Genomic DNA, 23,400 nt, shown 5'->3' on the forward strand with positions numbered 1-23,400 from the left:
TCCTGACCCTTGAACTATATACTGTCTGTTGTACATTACATACTCCTGGCCCCTGCACTATATACTCTTTTACATTACATACTCCTGACCCCTGCACTATATACTCTATGTTGTACATTACATACTCCTGACCCCTGCACTATATACTCTGTTGTACATTACATACTCCTGACCCCTGCACTATATACTCTATGTTGTACAATCTATACTCCTGACTTCTGCTCTCCCCCTCCCCCCACTGCTATATATAAATACATAATATGGATTCTCTTTTGTTACACCCATTTCCTCCCAGCTGGACATTTTATATCGGATGATGTGATTGGAGCACAGACTTTTACATGGTGATAATAATGTGATAACATCCTCCAACTTTGGACCCTTAAACAGAAAGTGATAATGAGGGAGGAGTCAATACCCCAATGATGGTGGTCTTCAGGATCAGTCCAGTCTTCATCTTGGTTGTTCTCCCCCATCCTCACTCTCTGACCTCTGGTGGGGCTCAGCCCCGCTGTTCTTCATGACTAAATCATGGACTAAATAAGGAAGTGCAGTACTTCTTGTGTTGGGAAGATGGCGATGATGAGTGATAGAGATGGTGGGGACCCTTGTCCTATAATCCCCTCATCACTGTCCCTCCTATAAAAGACAGTTCTGGTTGTTTCCTCACTCTCTGACTAAGGTCCATGAATAAAGAAATGACCTGGTAGGAGATCAGAGGAGCCATTTCCTAGTTCCCTTGAGGGTGGAATTGTAAGCTCCTCACAGACCAAGCTGCCTGATGTGGGCGGAGTCCTGGTTTGGGGGAACCAATCCGCTCCTGTCTAGTAATCCTCTTTGTCTTTGTATTTTAGTCCATGGCCGGGAGATGAGGAAAACCTCCGAGGATTGTCTCACTTTGACTCCGGACTGGAAAGTAGAAGATGAGGACATCACACAGTATAGTCCAGGAGAAAACCCGGCTCCCTCCAATGTCCATCCGACACCACCCAGTGTAGATGGACCATCAGATTCCTCGTATCCTGAGGAACCTCAGACTGTTCAGGACCAGGCCGGCCTTCCAACAGGGAAGAGCTTGTCCTGTACAGAGTGCGGGAAAGGATTCCGTTATAAATCCAAACTCAATGCGCATAAAAGATCTCACACGGGGGAGAAGCCGTATTCCTGTCCTGAGTGCGGAAAATGTTTTTCACAGAAGTCCACTCTTTACGCACATCAGAGATCTCACACAGGGAAGAAGCCATATTTTTGTCTTGAGTGCAGGAAATGTTTTTCGAAGAAGTCCACTCTTTACACACATCAGAGATCTCACACAGGAGAGAAGCCGTATTCCTGTTCTGAGTGCGGAAAATGTTTTTCACAGACGTCCGCTCTTTACACACATCAGAGATCTCACACGGGAGAGAAGCCGTATTCCTGTCATGAGTGTGGGAAATGTTTTTCACAGATGTCCACTCTTTACAAACATCAGAGATCTCACACAGGGGAGAAGCCGTATTCCTGTTCTGAGTGCGGGAAATGTTTTTCACATAAGTCCAGTCTTCATCAACATCAGAGATCTCACACGGGGGTGAAGCCGTATTCCTGTCCTGAGTGCGGGAAATGTTTTTCACATAAGTCCAGTCTTCATCACCATCAGAGATTTCACACGGGGGACAAGCCGTATTCCTGTCCTGAGTGTGGAAAATGTTTTTCAGTGAAGTCCAATCTTTACACACATCAGAGATCTCATACAGGGGAAAAGCCATATTCCTGTCCTGAGTGCGGAAAATGTTTTTCATTGAAGTCCAATCTTTACACACATCAAAGGTCTCACATGGGGGAGAAGCCGTATTCCTGTTCTGAGTGTGGAAAATGCTTTTCAGAGAAGTCCTATCTTCATAAACATCAGAGATCTCACAAAGGGGAGAAGCCGTATTCTTGTCCTGAGTGCGGGAAATGTTTTCCACAGAAGTCTCATCTTCACACACATCAGAGATCTCACACAGGGGAGAAGCCATATTCTTGTCCTGAGTGTGGGAAATGTTTTTCAGTGAAGTCCAGTCTTTACACACATCAGAGATCTCACACAGGGGAGAAGCCATATTCCTGTCCTGAGTGTGGGAAATGTTTTTCATGGAAGTGCAATATTTCCAGACATCAGAGATCTCACATGGGTGAGAAGCCACGTTCCTGTCCTGAGTGAGGGAAATGTTCCTCACTGAAGTCCTGTCTTCCTGTACATCAGGGGTCCCACACAACCCTGGAGGTGTATTAGTGCCTTGAGTGCGGGAAATGTCTTCTAGATGAATGTTGCTGGACATCCCAGCTCTCATGTGGGGAAGAAGCACACCCTGATGTACACACACCTGGGAAGGAATGGCACAAACAATTGGCACTTCCTACGTTGTCCCAAGTCTATGTAGATGAATGCTGATTAATATCACATAAAAGTCCCAATAAAATTCAGTGAATAAAACCGATGTCCGTCTGCTAGAGTCCATCCGGGGGGGACAAGCTTGTCCTTGGAGCAGAATCTGGCTGCCGTGTAAAGAAGACAAGTGGGGCAGGAAAAAGACCCTTTAAGTGTAGCCCCCCTAATACATGTCTTGGTATACAAGGCAGGCCCCTCCCATAAAGCCAGAGTAAGCAGGCTCATCAGTAACACATCACCGGGAAGAACTCCAGAGTGATCGGTGTGTGCCGCTGTCTATGGGGGAGGAAGGTGGCCAGCAGACATCCCACAGCTGGAAATCAGGGCTGGAACGCACTGTGGACCGCAGTGCTAGCGTGATGACGTCACCTGGGACGAAAACACCATGTTCCTTAGCATGTGCAATGTCTTAACAGTCGTGTTCTCCTTTGTCAAGGAGCTTGGAGATCTTCCCGGTGATGTGTTACTGATGAGCCTGCTTATTCTGACTTTATGGGAGGGGCCTGCCTTGTATACCAAGAAATGTATTAGGGGGGCTACACTTAGAGGGGCTTTTTTCTGACCCTCTGATATACACCTCAGATATACTCCATGGATGATCTTCACCATGGAAGAAACAGTTCAGCAGCTGGTCCTGATCACCACTTTACAGCTTTACCAGTGTGTTGTGATCACCATACCAGCGTGTCCTGATCACTGCCATACCAGCGGGTCCTGATCACCATACCAGTCGTTCCTGATCACTGCCATACCAGCGTGTCCTGATCACTGTCATACAAGCAGGTCCTGATCACTGCCATACCTGTGGGTCCTGATCACCATACCAGCGGGTCCTGATCACTGCCATACCAGCGGGTCTTGATCACTGCCATACCAGCGGGTCTTGATCACTGCCATACCAGTGGGGCCTGATCACTGTCATACCAGTGGGTCCTGATCACTACCATACCAGTGGGTCCTGATCACCATATTAGTGGGTGCTGATCACCATACCAGCGGGGCCTGATCACTGTCATACCAGCGGGTCCTGATCACTATACCAGTGAGTCCTGATCACCATACAAGCGGGTCTTGATCACTTCCATACCAGTGGGTCCTGATCACTGCCATACCAGCGGGTCCTGATCACTGCCATACCAGCGGGTCCTGATCACCGCCATACCAGTGAGTCCTGATCACCATACCAGCGGGTCCTGATCACCACCATACCAGTGGGTCCTGATCACTGCCATACCAGCCGGTCTTGATCACTGCCATACCAGCGGGGCCTGATCACTGTCATAGCAGTGGGTCTTGATCACTGCCATACCAGCGGGGCCTGATCACTATACCAGTGGGTCCCGATCACCATAACAGCGGGTCCTGATCACTGCCATACCAGTGGGCCCTGATCACTGCCATACCAGTGGGTCCTGATCACCATACCAGCAGTTCCTGATCACTGCCATACCAGCGGGTCATGATCACCATACCAGCGGGTCCTGATCACCATAGCAGTGGGTCCTGATCACTGCCATACAAGTGGGTCCTGATCACTGCCATAGTAGTGGGTCCTGATCACCACCCCTTTATATCCTGATCACTGCCATACTAGTGGGTCCTGATTACTGTCATACCAGCGGGTCCTGATTACTGTCATACCAGTGGGTCTTGATCACTGCCATACCAGCAGGTCCTGATCACTGCCATACCAGCAGGTCCTGATCACTGCCATACCAGCAGGTTCTGATCACTGCAATACCAGCGGGTCATGATCACTCCCATAACAGCGGGTCCTGATCACCATACCAGTGGGTCCTGATCACTGCCATACTAGTGGGTCCTGATCACCGCCATACCAGTGGGTCCTGATCACCACCCCTTTATATCCTGATCACTGCCATACTAGTGGGTCCTGATCACTGCCATACTAGTGTGTCCTGATTACTGTCATACCAGTGGGTCCTGATCACCACCCCTTTATATCCTGATCACTGCCATACTAGTGGGTCCTGATTACTGCCATACCAGTGGGCCCTGATCACCATACCAGTGGGTCCTGATCACTGCCATACTAGTGGGTTCTGATTACTGCCATACCAGTGGGCCCTGATCACCACCCCTTTATATCCTGATCACTGCCATACTAGTGGGTCCTGATCACCACCCCTTTTTATCCTGATCACTGCCATACCAGTGGGTCCTGATCACCACCCCTTTATATCCTGATCACTGCTTACTAGTGGGTCCTGATTACTGCCATACCAGTGGATCCTGATTAATGTCATACCAGCGGGTCTTCATCACTGCCATATCAGCAGGTCCTGATCACCATACCAGCAGGTCCTGATCACTGCCATACCAGCGGGTCATGATCACCAGACCAGTGGGTCCTGATCACCATACCAGTGTGTCATGATCACTGCCATACCAGTGGGTCCTGATCACCATACCGGCGGGTCCTGACCACCATTCCAGTGGATCCTGATCACTGCTATACCAGTGGGTCCTGATCACCATTCCAGTGGGTCCTGATTGCCATACCAGTGGGTCCTGATCACCACCATACCAGTGGGGCCTGATCACCGCCATACCAGCGTGTCCTGATCACCATACCAGCAGGTCCTGATCACTGCCATACCAGCGTGTTTTGATCACTGCCATACCAGCGGGTCCTGATCACTGCTATAACAGCGGGTCCTGATCACTGCCATACCAGCGGGTCCTGATCACTGCCATACCAGCGGGGCTTGATCACTACCATACAAGCGGGACCTGATCACTGCCATACCATCGGGTCCTGATCACCATATTAGGGGGTGCTGATCACTGCCAAACCACTGGGTCCTGATCACCGCCATACCAGTGGGTCTTGATCACTTTCATACCAGTGGGTCCTGATCACTGCCATTCCAGTGGGTCCTGATTGCTGCCATACCAGTGGGTCCTGATCACCGCCATACCAGTGGGTCCTGATCACCGCCATACCAGCGGGTCCTGATCACTATACCAGCAGGTCCTGATGACTGCCATACAAGCGGGGCCTGATCGCTGTCATACCAGCGGGTCCTGATCACTATACCAGTGGGTCCTGATCACCATACCAGCGGGTTCTGATCACTGCCATACCAGTGGGCCCTGATCACTGCCATACCAGCGGGTCCTGATCACCATACCAGCAGGTCCTGATCACTACCATACCAGCGGGTCATGATCACCATACCAGCAGGTCCTGATCACTGCCATACCAGCGGGTCATGATCACCATACCAGTGGGTCCTGATCACCATAGCAGTGGGTCTTGATCACTGCCATACAAGTGGGTCCTGATCACTGTCATACCAGCGGGCCCTTATCCCCACCATCATCTGTGAGGTGAGAGAGCCATTACAGCTGTGAGTAGATTTCAGCCTTGGCACACAGTTCACACACATTCACAAAACATTGCCAGCCAGCTCACAGTATCTGTGATCTTTGCCCAACAGTGTCTAGTGTGAACCAACCACAGCCAGCCATCAGTCCCTCACTGCAGTGATGTCAGACTGCTGTACACCAGCACCAGTGTCCTGATTACTACCACACCATCATCCTGATCACTGCCATACCAGTGGGTCCTGATCACCACCATACCACTGGTCCTGATCACCGCCGTATCGGTGGGTCCTGATCACCATCATACCACTGGTCCTGATTACCACCATACCAGTGGGTCCAGATCACCACCATAGCACTGGTCCTGATCACTGCCATACCAGTGGGTCCTGATCACCACCATAGCACTGGTCCTGATCACCACCATACCACTGGTCCTGATCACTGCCATACCACTGGTCCTGATCACCGTCATACCAGTGGGTCCTGATCACCACCATACCAGTGGGCCCTCATCACCACCATACCAGTGGGTCTTGATCACCACCATACCAGGGGCAACAATATGTCCAAAAAATTGTTCCCAAGCGATGCAAGCTGCAAGCACCAGCCGTCTCTTGGCAGGAGAAGATGATCAAATACAGTTGTGGCCAAAATTATTCAACCCCCAATGCTGTAAAGGGGTTTAGGGACTATAGTGTACATTTGGAATTGTATTCAGAATCAAATCCTACAAGGACGTTGTAACTACCCAAATGCAACTAAAATGACATCAATTGTTTATGTAATACAGTAGTAAATGGTTCTTATGTGGTTTCTTCATTGCCACAATTATTCAACCCCTTAAAGACTACCACTCTGAAGAACAGAGGTTCATACAGGTGCTTTCCATCAGGTATTGAAAACACCTGTGGATGTCACCGAGCAGCAATCAAGCATAATAAGCACCAATTAGGCAGCTTTAAAATGACTGTGATACTCAGCTCCTTCTAGACATTTACTGGTGTGGTTACAAACATGGTGAAGGCAAGAGAATGGTCCAGGAAGACAAGAGAAGAGGTGATTTCTCTTCACAGGAAGGGCAATGGCTATAAGAAGATTGCAAAGATGTTAAACATACCAAGAGACACCTTAGGAAGCATCATTCGCAAATTCAAGGCAAAGGGCACTGTTGAAACGCTACCTGGTCGTGGCAGAAAGAAGATGCTGACTTCGACTGCTGTGCGCTACCTGAAGCGTAGAGTGGAGAGAAGTCCCCGTGTGACTGCTGAGGAACTGAGAAAAGATTTGTCAGATGTGGGTACAGAAGTTTCAGCCCAGACAATAAGACGCACACTGCGTAATGAAGGCCTCCGTGCCAGAACTCCCAGGCGTACCCCCTTGCTGTCTCCAAAGAATAAGAAGAGTCGACTGCAGTATGCCAAAAGCCATGTGGACAAACCACAAAAGTTGTGGGATAGTGTTCTGTGGACTGATGAAACAAAATTAGAACTGTTTGGGCCCATGGATCAACGCTATGTTTGGAGGAGGAAGAACAAGGCCTATGATGAAAAGAACACCTTGCCTACTGTGAAGCATGGTGGAGGGTCAATCATGCTTTGGGGCTGTTTTGCTTCTGCAGGTACAGGGAAGCTTCAGCGTGTGCAAGGTACCATGAATTCTCTTCAGTACCAGGAGATATTGGATGGAAACGTGATGCAGTCCGTCACACACCTGAGGCTTGGGAGACGTTGGACCTTTCAACAGGACAATGATCCCAAGCATACCTCCAAGTCCACTAGAGCATGGTTGCAGAGGAAAGGCTGGAACATTTTGGAGTGGCCATCGCAGTCACCAGACTTAAATCCGATTGAGAACCTCTGGTGGGACTTAAAGAAAGCAGTTGCAGTGCGCAAGCCTAAGAATGTGACTGAACTGGAGGCCTTTGCCCATGAAGAATGGGCGAAGATACCCGTAGATCGCTGCAAGACACTTGTGTCAAGCTATGCTTCACGTTTAAAAGCTGTTATAACTGTAAAAGGATGCTGTACTAAGTACTAAGATTGAATGTCACTTGGGGGTTGAATAAAACTGATAATGCTGTGAGCACAGAAAAGACATTTGTGGTTATTTCATTATAACTGTTATGTTATATTTGTCTGACCTACAAGTGCCTCTTTAATGTAAATGTAAGCAAGATGACTGAATGATCAAAAGCAATGTCAAACTGGCCAAAACACTCAATTTCAGTGGGGGTTGAATAATTTTGGCCACAACTGTATACACTTAATGTCCCATGTACCAACAAGATGGTGCAGAAAACAGTGGTCCATACTGCATTTCAACTCATACAAACACCAGTTTAACCTCTTCATGCCGGTGCCTCCCAGCCCTTTTTTTTTTTGTATTAACAATTTTTATTGGTTTTCATGCGATTACAAACAGTATGATTTAAAGAAGATAAGGAAAGAAAATAAGCATAACAGAAAGGTACATCGATGGCAAAACTACATATGGTCAGGACCAGTGGTATCACATAACAGTGCGGAAGTAATCAGGGTCTTACATTTTGGGCTGGCATAGAGGAAATGAAGGTATCTCACGGGAGCCAAATCATCTCAAACACAGCAAACGAACAACTATGTGATGCAGTCAAATACTCCATCTGTCTTACATCAGCAATAAGTTTGTACAAAATCGGCAATGAAGGGGGAACAGAAGACAACCAAAACAAAGGAATGCTTCTCCTGGCCGCGGTCAGAACATGTACAGCAAGTTTTCTGGCCAGTTTAGGTAAACTGGGAATGGCAAGCCCAGCAAAAAATGCAGTGGGTCAAATGGGAGAGAGATATGCAACAACGATTGCAACAAGGAGCGAACCTCTTCCCAAAAAGGAACAATGAAGCTGCATATCCAAAAGATATGATAGAGAGAACCGGTATCTCTACTACAGCGCCAGCAGGCAGGAGAAGCATTCGGATTATAAGCATGAAGAACTTCAGGAGTTTTGTATCATAACATCATGATCTTGTATATATTTTCCTTAAAAACCACACAGAAGATCTAGATGCATTTTCCCAAATTTTCTTCCACGTTAACATATCAATATCACATTGTACAAATTGAGACCACCTACGCATGTAAAGGTGGGCGTCATTGGATAAAGGGGGGGGGCATTCATAAGGAGTTTATAAGTATTAGAGATAATACCCCTTTGGTGGGGACCCTGCATACATAAACATTCGAAAGGAGTAGGCTTCCCCAGGATCAATGAGGGTGATAGGGTAGAAAAAAAGTGGCGTATTTGAAAATATATATATAGGTGATGAGAAGGTAGAGAAGCTTTTTTCTGAAGATCCGGGAATGAGTGTAACTTACGAGTCACCGGGTGTACCAAGTGACGCAATTGAAAAAGGTTAGCTACTACCCAGGGAGACATCCGGGATATGGCCATATTGTCTGGAAGAGTAGGGTTATAGAGGATATTTGTCAGTGGGGAGCATTCAGAGGCCAGTGTAAATTTAGCCTTACATTTCTGCCAGTCAGTGAAAAATGCATGGGACCAAGGAATAGGTGGCGGAAGGAAGAGACATCCACTGCTGAGGTCGACCAAAGGAGGGAACATGGATGAGCTGGGGACAGTTGAAATGATTCAATCTCAGTCCATGTGTTAGGAGGATAGTGGGTGGACCATGACATGAGAAAACGAAGGTGAGTTGCATAGTAGTATGTTATTATATCTGGCGCCCCCAATCCCCCCCTAGAGCGCGTGGAGAGCAGAACAGAACGTTCAATCCTGTGCCGCTTGTTGTGCCAAATAAAATGTAGGAAAGATTTCTGAAGGAAGTGAAGTTTGGACATAGGAACGGGTACGGGGAGGGTTGCAAACAGGTATAAAAGTTTGGGTAACACGGTCATTTTTAAGACGTTAATGCGTCCAAAGAAAGAGATAGGCAAGGCATCACAATGTTTCAGAGAGCGAGAAATTGCTATAAATAGTGGGGGGAAATTAGCCTCGTATATGGATTGGTAAGAGGAAGTAAGATTAGTTCCTAAATATTTTAAAGAGTGGATGCACCACCGGTAGGGAAAGGCTTCCTGAAGCGAGGATAGAACGGCAGGTGGGACATGTATTGGGACTGCCTCAGTTTTGGACGTGTTGACTTTGTAGCCTGATAAAGCCCCAAATTGTTTCAGAGTCTTATGCAAAATCGGTAAGGTGGTGTGGGGGCTCGTAAGTGTGAGGAGGATGTCATCTGCGAATAACTATAACTTGTACTCATGGGAATGGGATTGTATCCCGCGAATATCCGGATTCCTCCTGATGGCGATAGCTAATGGTTCCAGACAAAGAATGAACAGCAAAGAAGAGAGCGGGCAACCCTGACGTGTGCCGTTTGACATCTGAAAGGGGAGAGAAAGAAAAGAAGCTAATCTGACCTGTGAGAAGGAGGATGAATAAAGGGCCTTCAAGGCTGCTACAAATGGATCCCTAAAACCAAATGTCTCCAAAACCATGAACATGTAAGGCCAACTTAAACGGTCGAAGGCTTTTTGAGCATCCAAGCTCAATAACACAGCAGGGGTAGAGGATCGGTTAACCAAGTCAACCAGATCAATAGATCTCCTGGTGTTATCTGCAGCGTGTCTGGCAGGTACAAAGCCCACTTGGTCCCTATGTATGAGTTTGGAAATAATTTCGGACAGTCGGTTGGCCAAAATTTTAGTGAAAATCTTGTAATCGGAATTAAGTAGGGCAATGGGGCGGTAGTTGTCTACAATAGAGTGATCCTTATCGGGTTTAGGGATAACCGAGATATATGCACGGGAAAATTCACTTCGGGGTGTGATCCCCTTAAAAAGATCTCAATAAAAAGAGAGGAGATGAGGGGCCAGAATACCAATAAAAGATTTATAGTAGGAGTAGGGCAATCCGTCCGGTCCCGGGGCTTTACGCGAGGGGAGATGTTTAATTGTGTCCAGTAATTCCTCTAGCGTAATGTCAGCATTAAGGGTGGCAATGTCTGAAGGTGAGATTCTCGGGAGTGACAATGGGTCAAAAAAATTATCAAATGATGACTGTGTGTGGGGTGGATGCAGGTCTGGGGTCAAACAGTTGTACAGTTTCCCATAAAATGAGCCAAAAAGGGTTGCCATAGCCCGAGGGTCGTAAGTAGGGCTTCCATCTGGCTGTATTAGTAGGTCAGGCATCGTAGAAGGGGACTGAGCTTTGAGATGATTGACTAACATACAATGGGGCTTGTTGGAAAATTCGTAGAATTTCTGCTTAACCCAAAGGAGGGATTGGGCAGTCTTACTGGAGTCGAGAGCTTTAACTTGGTCACGTAAAGATGTTACCCTCTGGAGCCCAGGAATAGACGGCTTGGCCAATAACCGTCGTTCCACCCAAGATAGCTGTTGTATGAGAGAAGCCCTAGCACTCGCCGAGGACTTCTTTAAACGAGAACCCATAGAAATACAAAGTCCTCGAAAAACCGCCTTATGGGCCTCCCATAGAGTTGAGGAAGAGGTTACGGAGCCAACATTGTGGGTAAAGTAGGTATCAAGTCCCTGCGACAGTTCATCTCTAAGATGGTCTGTGGAAAGATAGGTCTCATTAAGGCGCCAATGACATGGTTTGGATATAACCGGGTGGAAAAAAAGGTTTAAAGTCAAAGAGGCATGGTCGGACCAAGTGATGGGATTAATATCAGAAGAAACCAGAAGTGGAAGCAATGGGGCAGAAATGAAAAAATGGTCTAGGCGAGAATAACTACGGTGAGGGGTAGAGTAAAAAGTGAATTGTTTATGGAGGGGATGTTTAATCCGCCATGCGTCAAAGAGACGATGCTCTCTAATTAATCTACGAAAGGATTTTGAAGAGGAGCATTGCCGCTTCGAGGGGATGGACTCAAAAAGAACCTTCCTGTCTTTATGGGGGGAAAGAATGAGATTAAAATCTCCCCCAACTATCACCTGCGAAGTGGAAATGGAATCTAGATCAGCGAGTGTTTGGGATAGGAATTGCAATTGACCTGTGTTAGGGGCGTATAAATTCAGCAGAACAAGGGGAGTCTCACCAAACATACACTCCAAAATAATAAAGTGACCCTGCTGGTCAACTTTGGGGGAAACAACCCGAAGGGAGCAGTGTGACCCAATCAGAATTGCCACCCCGGCCTTCCCAGAAGGATCAAAGGCCGAGTATGCTCGGGGAAAAAATCTCGAGGCAAAACGAAAGGAGCCTGTAGATTTGAAATGGGTCTCTTGGACAAAAATAATGTCTGCTCCTGAGGATCGAAATTCCTTCAAAGCCATCCACCTTTTTTGAATAGAGTTGAGGCCCCTGACATTATATGACAGAAACCTCAAAGCCATTATAGAATAACAATGACTGGGCTACATGTATTAGCATGAAAAATGGATGAAATACCATCGATGTAGTAGAAAAAAAAAAGAAAAAAACAGAAAACATAAAACATTCAAAGAACACAAAAGAAAAAAATACACAATGAAGAACAGGTATCCGCAAGGATATAAACTTGGGAACGTCAACTAAGCCCAAGTCGTCTAGGCCAATGGCTAGACAGTATTGGGGGCAGCACGACATCCAACACATCTGGGAGGACGTCAAACCCGGCCAGAAGAAACAAAAACAAAATAAAATGCACCCAACAAGGCTATGGCCGAACAAAACAGCACCAAATTCGCCACAACAGGTCACCCCTGAGAATCATCAGGTAGGTGGGTCGCTTGATCAGGAAGGGCGTGGACGTTGCGGTGTGCGTGTGGGTCTCCTCCAACCTCCACGGACCGGTGTCCAGATCTTGGTAGAGGTGGCAGAAGGACGGGATGGAGTAGGCGGCGGTGAGGGCATATCATCCAGTAGAGGTGAAAGTCCCAACTGCTTTAGGAAAGATTCCGCCTCTTGAAGATCCCGGAGAACAACATGAGTGTTGTCCCTAAAAACGACCAGCTTGAAGGGAAACCCCCAACGATACAGGACACGATGTTGCTGAAGGTGTGTAGTGATCGGCTTCAAAGAACGTCGCTTGGCAAGAGTAATCGGGGAAAGATCACAGAAGAGTTGGAGTTTATCACCTTTAAACTCCAAGGAAGATTTATGGCGGGCTGCTGATAGTAAGGCTTCTTTGCTTTGAAAGTAGTGGAAGCGGACTATAACGTTGCGTGGTCTGGTTCCCTCAACAGGTTTAGGGCCCAGAGAGCGGTGAGCCCTATCCATCCGCCAATCTGCTTCTTGAACCATGGGAGCAGTAGCGATGAAGAAGGACAGTAGATGGCGGTGTAATTGTGCATCAGCAACGGATTCGGACATACCACGAATACGAATATTTTGGCGCCGTTCCCTGTTTTCCAGGTCTTCTTGCTGGAGTTGCATTTGGGACATGGAATGTTTCAGATAGGCGTTATCTTCCTCCAATACGTGAACGTATTGCACCAAATCATCAAACTTACTTTCCAGTTTATCCGTGCGGTCCCTAATCTGGGCTATTTCCCCTCTGAGCTCAGTAGCCAATTTACCCACTTCAGCGGCTATGGAGGCGATGATATTTCATAAAAAAATTTGCAACTTGTCGTCCAACGCGGAGATTGTGAGCGGAGGGGACGACTTTGTCGGCTGAGGATTTGGACTAGGGGCTGGAAGATACCCTGGAGTAGGGTTGTCCATAACCGCTCCTGCTGTGGATTGGGGGTCGTGATCCCCCATGTGTGGAATGGATCAAAGCAGAGGCTTGCAGCTGTGCTGGAGATATATACAGGGTGCAGTACCCTCCGCGGCCGCTAGAGGTCCGGGATCGTTCCTGGGACTCCTGTCTCCACTTGAGGCCGGGGATTGCGGCCTATACAAGAAGCGCCGCAGTGGCGAGGGCAAGTGCGGGGAGGGGGGCTTCCAGCGACCTATCTTCCCCATAGAAGCCTCTCCCTGGTGCTGGGCCGGGTGCTTGGGGATATGCGACTCACCCGAGGCAGATGATGTGCAGTGGCGCGTAGCGGGTGAGTCACTCCTGGCCGGGGATGAGCGGAGCTCAGCAGGGCACGTCTGCCATCATCCCTGGTCGCGCATGCGCCATTCCACATGTAGGGAACTGTTATTTTATACACTAGTTGTGGTTTGTTTATGTTCATATACAGCCACTACCATAGAGGTCCCATTACAGAGAAGTCCCTAGGTGTGCTTCCTGCCCCTACAAGGAGGTCAAGAAACCCCAGGATGTTATATAGTTGTTTTCCAGGAAGTATCAGGCAGAGGGTACCAGCCTGCCATGTGCTATGTATCTGGGGAGAACTGTATGGGGATTCTGTGAGTAATGATCCAGATTAACAAGGCTGCTATCTATTTAGTTGTTACTGAAGCAGATTAGGTCTGCCTCTGTTATATTTCAACTTCTGTATTGGAACCCTAATATCTCTGTAAGAGAGAGATTTGTGGTTCATTATCATTATTCTATTTACAAACTGCAGAATCCTTATAGTTGTCTATATATATATATAGATCCGTGTTTTCACCTGCATAAGACTGTCAGGGGAACTTTCTGTTAATTGCAGTGTATCTTTGCAGCCTCTTTGCTTAAAGAGCCTTATTGGTCTGGATCTCCCTTTAGCTAGGATTAGCATAGGGAGCGTTGGATAGATTAGGCTAGAGGTAGGTTAGGCATCCGACGGCCACTTAGACAGATAGAGGCCCGGTTGTGGTGACAGCCCAGTTTAGGGATAGGGACTAAGAGTGAGGAGAGATAGGGCATTTTATCCTTTTAGGTGATGCATCGCTGATCTTCAGACAAGCAGTGCAATCATCCGCATAGAACGTGTTACTTGGACGCCATCGCAGCATCTAAAGTGGAAGCGTGCATCTTATGGACTCTCACCTCTCCAGGGGCCCCTGCAACCGGACAGCACTATAACCCATGGTTGGAGGTATTCTGTATACCACATGCACATATACCCGGGTATAATTGCAACCTCCCAATTTATGGTCAATTGTAATTCCTGAATGTTATTCTTATGCATCCTGTTTTATGTGGCTGCTTTATATAAACTTTGCATTAATCTCATACAGGTGGGTGACATGTTTTCATGTTAGAAATATAAGCTGGGTGCATTAATACTGCTATGTATAGTTACTGTAAGTTGTCTACCTGTTACATTCCTAGAAAGGGGTGAGTCTCCTCAATTGCAGGATCCCTATTCTAGGTGGAGGCACTGCCATTTGTATTATCACAACCCCCTCTTCCATATAGTGAAGGCTCAGGATTGCCTACTCATATACAGGTTAGCGCCATAGCTTGTTTGGTGTGGGCCATTTCACATAACCCCCCCCAAAACAGGGCTACATTTGGAGGCACTGCTGAGATCGAAGTGGGTTTAATAGTCAGTCATGGAGGAGCAACACGAAGAAAAGTGGCACCCTCAACCTACTCCCAGAAGGAGGTACCTTCCCTCTGTCCCACCAAACGTCAGAGTAAAAGAAGAACAAATGCCAGTTAACTATTCTTATCAGGAAGATGTCAATATTTCACAATCTAGTGATAATGCTGTTGGCACTTTAAATCAACTGACTGAGATGCCAGCACAAGGGTTACAGGCGGCACATTATAGAAAGCTAAAAGTGTTCTCTGGTAATGTTCCTGTACCACAAGGAGAAGAAGCTTTCGAAGTTTGGAAAGAGCACACCCTTCAATGCTTGAAAGAATGGTCCTGCTCAGAGGAAGGCAAGCGTCAGCGTGTTATGGAAAGTCTGCGATCTCCAGCGGCAGAACTAATCCGCTTGTATCGAGATACCCATGAGGGGGTAAGTGCAACAGACTATATACAAGTACTGTCTGACCATTTTGAACCATACTATGACCTTGAACAGATGGTTGCTGACTATCGTATGACCCGTCAGAAAGAAGGAGAGAGTGTTTCCACTTTTATTAATCGATTGCAGTTACTGTTGTCACGTCTGGTGTATCACACTGCTATACATCCTGATGCAGTGAATTCAATGAGAACTAGTCAATTAGTACGGGGGTTGTTGCCTCATCATCCTCTCGCACAGCTCCTCAAAGTGAAGTTATCTGATGATATTCTTCCTCTTCATGGACTAATGAAGTTAGTGAAGAAATTGGAAGCTGACATTCAGTTTAGCACCCCTAAGAAAGTGAAACAACCTTTTAAAGAGGACCTGCCTTCTCGTCCTGTTCAAAATGATCAACCTGAATTCACTTGGTCCAAGTCTTCCATTAACAAGCCCGTTGCATTACACAGAGGGAGAGACTCTAGAAAGTGCTTCAGGTGTGGTCAGACGGGCCATTCAGCTAGACAATGTCATGACGATTATGAGGGAATGGTGCAAAGTGTGTCATTCCCTCTACAAAAGCACAAAGGACGACTGAAATATTCAAAGTCAGGATCAAAACAGCCTATCATGGGTTCCAAGTCCATTGTTAACGTTACTGTCAACGGACTTAAAACTTCAGCTTTGTCTGACACTGGGTCTCAAGTTACCCTTATCTATCGTTCCTTCTATCAGAAGCATTTGAGCAACACACCACTTCAATCTACTGGACAGATGAAGTTGTGGGGGTTGAACTCTAAGTCATACCCTGTTGATGGAAGCCTGCGCATAATTGTTACTGTACCTGGTTTAGAGGACAAAGGTGTTCTTCCCATTGAGATCACTGCACTTGTGTGTCCTGACACTGGGGACTCCAATGCCGCTCCTGTGATATTAGGTACTAATTGTAAAGCAGTACACTGTGCTTTTCAGAAGTTTCTTGAAGGAGGTCGAACTGCTTCTTTTGATCAAATTGAACTGTCTTCTGATCTTAAAGAGCTTTGTAATGTCCTCTCTGTTGGCTATCAACACGGAGTGGTGTATCACATCGGTAGGCATGCAGTGGAAATTCCTCCAGGGGGAGAGAGAATACTAAGGGTTGCTTCCAGCATTGCTCCTGAGCTACTTGGAGATGGCAGTTATGTCCTTATGGAAACACCTGAAGAGATGATCAACAAAGAGGGGTGGAAGGTGATTCCTGAAAGGAAAGACTGGAGAGCCAGAGTGGACCTATCTACAGTTGTGACTGTGAGAAACTGTTCACCTTACCCCGTTGTAATTGATCCTTACCAAAAGGTAGCCCAGTGCTATCCTGTGTTTGGTGTTAACCCCTATGCTGAAGTGTGCAAAGTGCAAGTTGAAGGTACCGCTCCTACTGTTGAATTTGATCTGACTGATCCAAACTTATCAGAGCTTTGGGTTCACAGATTGACACAGCAGTTATCAGAATTACCAGAAGTATTTTCTATGGATGAAATGGATGTAGGCTGTGCCAAAAGTGCTCAACACACTTTCAGGCTAACAGATGCCACTCCCTTCCGGGAAAGGCCCAGAAGGATAGCTCCAAAGGATGTTGATGAGCTCAGACAGACCTTACATCAGATGAAAGATCAGGGGATCATTGCGGATAGTAAAAGTCCCTATGCTTCACCTATTGTTGTGGTAAGAAAGAAGTGTGGATCTATTCGCCTATGTGTGGACTATCGAACCCTGAATCGAAGGACAATACCTGATCAGTATACACTACCCAGGATAGAAGAGGCTTTGGAAGCTCTGAATGGAAATCAGTGGTTCACAGTTCTTGATTTGCGGTCAGGGTACTATCAGGTTCCAATGGCTCCTGAAGACCAAGAGAAAACAGCCTTCATATGTCCTTTGGGCTTCTATCAGTTTACCCGCATGCCACAAGGCATAAGGGGTGCACCAGCAACATTTCAAAGATTAATGGAACGCGTTTTGGGTGATTTAGTGCCACGAGAGTGTCTTGTGTACCTCGATGACATTATTGTATTTGGAGCTTCATTGGAGGAACATGAAGAACGTCTCATGCGAGTGTTGCATCGTCTAAAGGAGGAAGGGCTGAAGTTGTCTGCAGACAAGTGTAAGTTCTGCCGTTCATCTGTTACCTATGTAGGCCACATTGTTTCTGCTGAAGGAGTGGCCACAGATCCTGCCAAAGTTGAAGCAGTTGTGAATTGGCCACGATCTCAGAATATCACAGAGTTACGTTCATTCCTTGGATTCTGTGGTTATTACCGCAGATTTGTAGAAGGATATTCCAAAGTGGCCAAGTCCCTACATGACTTGTTGAAGACTGATTCGAGCGGTCAAGAAAAGCAGAAGAAATCCACCAAAAATCCTTTTGGCGATAAGTGGACTTCAACCTGTGAGGATGCCTTCATTCAGTTAAAGAAGAAGTTAACAGAGGCACCCGTTCTGGCCTATGCTAATGCTCGAAAGCCGTATGTTCTCCATGTAGATGCTAGCTTTGAAGGACTGGGTGGAGTGTTGCACCAGGAGTATCCAGCTGGGTTGCGACCCGTCGCCTTCATCAGCCGAAGCCTCACAGTTAGCGAGCGCAATTACCCAGTTCACAAGTTGGAATTCTTAGCTCTCAAATGGGCTATTGTCGATAAGTTACATGATTATCTTTATGGAGCAGCTTTCGAAGTAAGAATGGATAACAATCCTTTGACATATGTCTTAACCACAGCAAAACTAGATGTCACTGGACATCGCTGGTTGGCTGCTCTATCAAATTATCAATTCACCTTGAAATACAAACCTGGTCCAAAGAACATTGGTGCAGATGCGTTATCCAGATGCCCTGGGTTACCGCCTGTCTCTGAAGACAATGAATGGGAGGAAGTCCCTGGTCCTGGTGTTGGAGCATTATGTTCTATGGCTGCAGTAGTGGACGATAACGTGGGACTCACCTGCCTTGTGGGCTGCAGTACCAGGGCTGGCCAGCGGGTGCTCTCAGCAATCAGAGACTCACCCCTGCAGTCAGCCAAACACCTGAAGCTGATTGCAGGGGTTGTATTTAAGGAATGACCAGACTCACAGTCAAGGCCTTGGTGTGTGCTTCCATGGGCCCCTGTATCTTGTATCCTGTATTCCTTTTCCTGTTTCTGTCTGACTTGTTGCCGACCCTGCCTGATCCTGACCTCTGCTGACTTCTCCTGCTTGATCCCTGGCTTGTGACCCTGACCATTCTCTGCCTGACCCTCTGCACCGCGCTGCCCGTGAGTTACTGAACCCAGCTTGTGACCCCGACCACTCTCCCGCCTGTTCCTGGTACTCCATTTTGCCCATTTGCTACTGACCCGGCCTGCCTGACGACTCTTGCATTGTATGTATTGTTATCTGTGGGTGGGTTGGTTTGGTTTGTTTGCACTGTGTTATGTTTAGTTTTGCACTGAGTTTTGTATTGTTAGTCTTAATAAATTATATTGTTTATACCATATCTGAAGCCTGCATTTCCCTGTGTCAGTCCACACACCTCTGGTCATACCTAGAATCCTGACACGCCCACAGGGAACTTATGGAACGACCTATAACTAGTGAGGAACTTGGTAAAGTTCTTAAAATGCTAACATCACATAAGTCCCCGGGCCCCGACGGTTTACCAAATGTTTACTGTAAAACCTTCTCTGACCATCTTCTCCCCATATGGCTCTTTACTTCAGTTCCTTGAGAGAAGACGGGGTGATTCCTTTAGATGAAAATAAAGCAGATATTATTGTTATTCCTAAACCTAATAAAGATGCGACTGATATCCTTAATTATTGGCCTATTTTGCTAATAAATTGCGACCTGAAAATATTGACAAAACTTTTGGCCCTGCATCTTAATTCGTTTTTGGCGCAGTATGTTCACAAAGACCAATCAGGTCTGATTGCCAAACGTTAGATCAGATTTAAAGGTCCGTAGCTTTGATTTCTGCTGTTCGCTCTAATTGGGATGCCCCTCTTTCTTGGGAATTGCTGATTCTTTCTTTGGACCTCCATAAAGCTTTTGATAGCTTAACTTGAGAATATTTGTTTACTGTTTTGCGAGCTTTTGGTTTTGTGCTGCGTTTCTTGTGCTTTTGAAGTCATTATATAACACCCCCTCAGGTCAAGTATCCATTAGAAGTTACAGATCCCCTGTGTTCCAAATTCGACGTGACACTAGACAGGGTTGCCCACTCTCCCCTCTGCTTTTTGCTTTGGCAATAGAACCCTTAGCTATGGCGATCCGCTCTCATGCCGGAATCCACAGGGTCCTCTGTGGTCATCAGAAACATAAATGCACTTTATTTGCTGATGATGTTCTCATGTATGTTACATCCCCTCTGGCCACTTTACCTAATCTATTGTCTCTCTTGAGTCACTTCTCTGAACTTTCTGGGCTGACTCTAAATTCTCATGAAACGATAGCCCTTAATGTTTTGTTACCTTCTTCTATGGAGCAACGGCTTCAAACTCTACATGACTTTCGGCAACTCCTTACCCTATTTGGGGGTTAATTTGACGGCCTCAATTGAGACCCTATTATACCGAGCGAACTATCCCCCTCTTTTCAAATGACTTCGGGAAGATCTTCATCGTTGGGCTGCTTACTCTATATCTTGGTTTGGCAGGATCAGCTCTATTAAAATGACCTTTTTAACTCGAATATTATACTTCTTTTGGACCTTATCGGTACCAATTCTGAGACGCGAGCTGCGGCTCCTACAGGCAGAGGTGCTTCGTTTTGTGTGGAACGATAGAAGATATTATACATAAATTTTCAGATATAATCAAATTGCCACTTTTATCTACTTGAAAATTGTTTTACTAGATGGAGCGCCCATTCTTACCAGTTTTGAACTTTCCTGTCAGCATACAAATCTCTCTAGAGGTCGTATTTCTGTGGTGTACATCCTTCTTGCTGATCCAAACTGTAAACTCCCCTATATGGATCAATGGGAACGGGACCTGAATGTTAGTTATGATCTATCTGATTGGCAAGACATAGTCCTGGCATTATCTAAAGTTTCCATCAATACTACCTGAATTGAAGCAAACTGTAAAACTATTGCGATGGTACCGGGTCCCAACTCGGACGGCGAGGACGCATCCTTCTGCCTCACCAATGTGCTTTCAGTGTTGCAGCCAGATGGGTTCTATGTTCCACGTTTGGTGGCAATGTCTGATAGTTACTAGATTTTGGATCCGCATGTCTAACCTTATCTATAGGGTGATGGGGGTTAATGTTGGTAGGGCCCCGGAAATGGCCCTCTTCCATAAATTTCCACTTACAGTACCAAAAAAGACCCTTAACCACTTGCTGATCGCAGATAGCTGAATGATGGCTTTACTTCAGTCGGCCGGTTCTGGGAGGGCATCATATGATGCCCTCCCACTCGCCCCCGGAGCACGCACTCTGCGATCTCCATGATTGCTGTGTTCTATGGACACAGCTGATCACATGATGTGGTAAAAGGCCAATCACAGCGGCCTTTTAGCACGTGATCAGCCATGTCCAATGACACAGCAGATCACCGGGAAATGCAGTTGTTAGTTATTGGCTGCACTTTCCTCACACTGTCACAGCATGAGGAAAGTACTGCTGATAACCAGCAATTGTCAGAGGAGGGATCAGCACCGATCATCAGGGCACTGATGATCAGTGACCTGATGATCAGTGCCAAGCAGTGCCAGTCACCTGTGCCCTGCAGTTCCGCCCACAAGTGCCCAGAAGTGCCAACCACCTGTGCCCATCAGTGCCCACCATTGATGCCCAGCAGTGCCACCCATCAGTGCTCAGCAGTGCCATCAGTCAGTGCCACCCATCAGTGTCACCTCTCAGTGCCTATGAGTGCTTCCTATCAGTGCCCAACATTGTTGCATATCAGTGCATCATCATCAGTGCCGCCTATAAGTTCTGCCTATCTGTGCCACCTCATCAGTGCCCATCAGTGCTGTCCATCAGTGCTGCCTATCATTTCTGCACATCAGTGCTGCCTATCAGTGCAGTCTCATCAGCGCACATCAGTGAAGGAGAAAAATTAACTGTTTGCAAAATTTTATAATAGAAACAAAAAAAAACCTTTTTTTTCAAAATGTGTGCTTTTTTTGTTTATAGCTCAAAAAATAAAACCCCCAGCGGTGAGTAAATAACATCAAAAGAAAACTCTATTTGTGTGAAAAAAATGGTAGAAGTTTCATATGGGTACAGTGTTGCATGACCGCGCAATTAACATTCAAAGTGCGACAATGCTGAAAGCTGAAAATTGGCCTGGTCAGGAAGGGGATAGAACTGCCCGGTAGGCGAGGGGTTAAGTGTCTTACTTCTATGCTGTTAGCAGCGAGAATCACTATTGCTGAATATTAGAAGAGATCAATTATTCCGCTTCAATATGTTCACAACAAATGAGATTGGATCCTGATTAACGACAGACTCACCTGTGTTTTACATCATAATACCAACATGTGTGATAAAACGTGGGATCCGTGGACTCCATACATCTCCGTGCCCTAGTACTTCCTGATTTGGCTCTCCTCTCCCCTCCCCTCTCCCCTCCCCTCCTCTCCTCCCCTCTCCCCTCCTCTCCTCCCCTCTCCCCTCCCCTCCTCTCCTCCCCTCCCCTCTCCTCTCCTCTCCTCCCCTCCCCCTCCCCCTCCCCCTCCCCCTCCTCCTCCCCTCTCCTCCTCTCATTACTGTTACCCTCCTTTCTTCCTTTCTGCTGTCTCTTTTATTTCCCATGTTCTGGTGCTAGTGTAGTTCCATGTTGTATGTGTTGTGCACTATGTGTGGTGTGTATGATGAATGCTCTGTGTGATCCATATGTCTCCTATTATTGCTTCCCCTGTACAAGGTGGACTTAATGCTGGGAATGTTCTATGTGACGTCTCCAGTCATTATTGCACACATTTCCTGCTTCCCTGCGGGATGTCTGTTGTTTATTCATCCGCCTGTTTGTTGGGGATATTTCATACCTTATAACATGACACTTGTCTATTACATTTTCTGTAACTTGAAACATTTCAATAAAAATATTGGAAAATAAATAGTTGGTTGCATAAGAGATAGATTTATTTTTTCTCATTTTTTTTTAGTTATTTTTCATCTTTCATGGAAACCACAGGAATGGATATTTTAATGTTTCTCGGGGCTGCAGTTCCTCTGAGATCCACAAGGTGGTGATCTCACTTCTATCCAGAAAGGAAGTTATTGTAGAACACAGACAGGAAGTGATGTCAGGCAGAGACAGGAAGTGATGTCAGGCACAGACAGGAAGTGATGTCAGGCAGAGACAGGAAGTCATCTGGAATAAAGACAAGAAGTTCCATACCATATGAAGTGGTGAGGAGACGGTGGAAGTGGCAGCAGAGGAGGTAATAAGATGTTATGTTCTCTTTACACCCAGTAACCCCCTATCATGTCCATCCTCTTCCTCCATAGTCACGTCCGTCCTCTTCCTCCATAGTCACGTCCGTCCTCTTCCTCCATAGTCACGTCCGTCCTCTTCCTCCATAGTCACGTCCGTCCTCTTCCTCCATAGTCACGTCCGTCCTCTTCCTCCATAGTCACGTCCGTCCTCTTCCTCCATGGTCACGTCCGTCCTCTTCCTCCATGGTCACGTCCGTCCTCTTCCTCCGTAGTCACGTCCGTCCTCTTCCTCCATAGTCACGTCTGTCCTCTTCCTCCATAGTCACATCCGTCCTCTTCCTCCATAGTCACTGTGACGTCTTTTATCTCCAGCAGATGATGATACATATATAGTGTGGGAACCCAGATGAACCCCTTCAGGGGCAGAACATTCCCCCACTTCCGGGGCCGGAACATTCTC

At 46.7% G+C, this 23,400-nt stretch overlaps 1 protein-coding gene across 1 annotated transcript; it reads left to right on the top strand.

The window, feature by feature from the left end:
• On the top strand, positions 1-2,462 carry LOC149461964 (uncharacterized). Its single transcript, XM_089677674.1, has one exon. The coding sequence runs from the start codon at positions 782-784 to the stop codon at positions 2,183-2,185; it is 1,404 nt and encodes a 467-aa protein (XP_089533800.1). The 5' UTR covers positions 1-781; the 3' UTR covers positions 2,186-2,462.
• The last annotated feature ends 20,938 nt before the right edge of the window (positions 2,463-23,400 follow it).

Source organism: Staurois parvus, unplaced genomic scaffold (assembly GCF_062004578.1).
Source record: "Staurois parvus isolate SC_StPar_1 unplaced genomic scaffold, SC_StPar_1.0 ptg000191l, whole genome shotgun sequence".
NCBI lineage: Eukaryota > Metazoa > Chordata > Amphibia > Anura > Ranidae > Staurois > Staurois parvus.

Bases quoted from the DNA above. Each gene is read 5' to 3' on its own strand.
- LOC149461964 (XM_089677674.1), top strand. From the start codon at position 782: ATGTGGGCGGAGTCCTGGTTTGGGGGAACCAATCCGCTCCTGTCTAGT.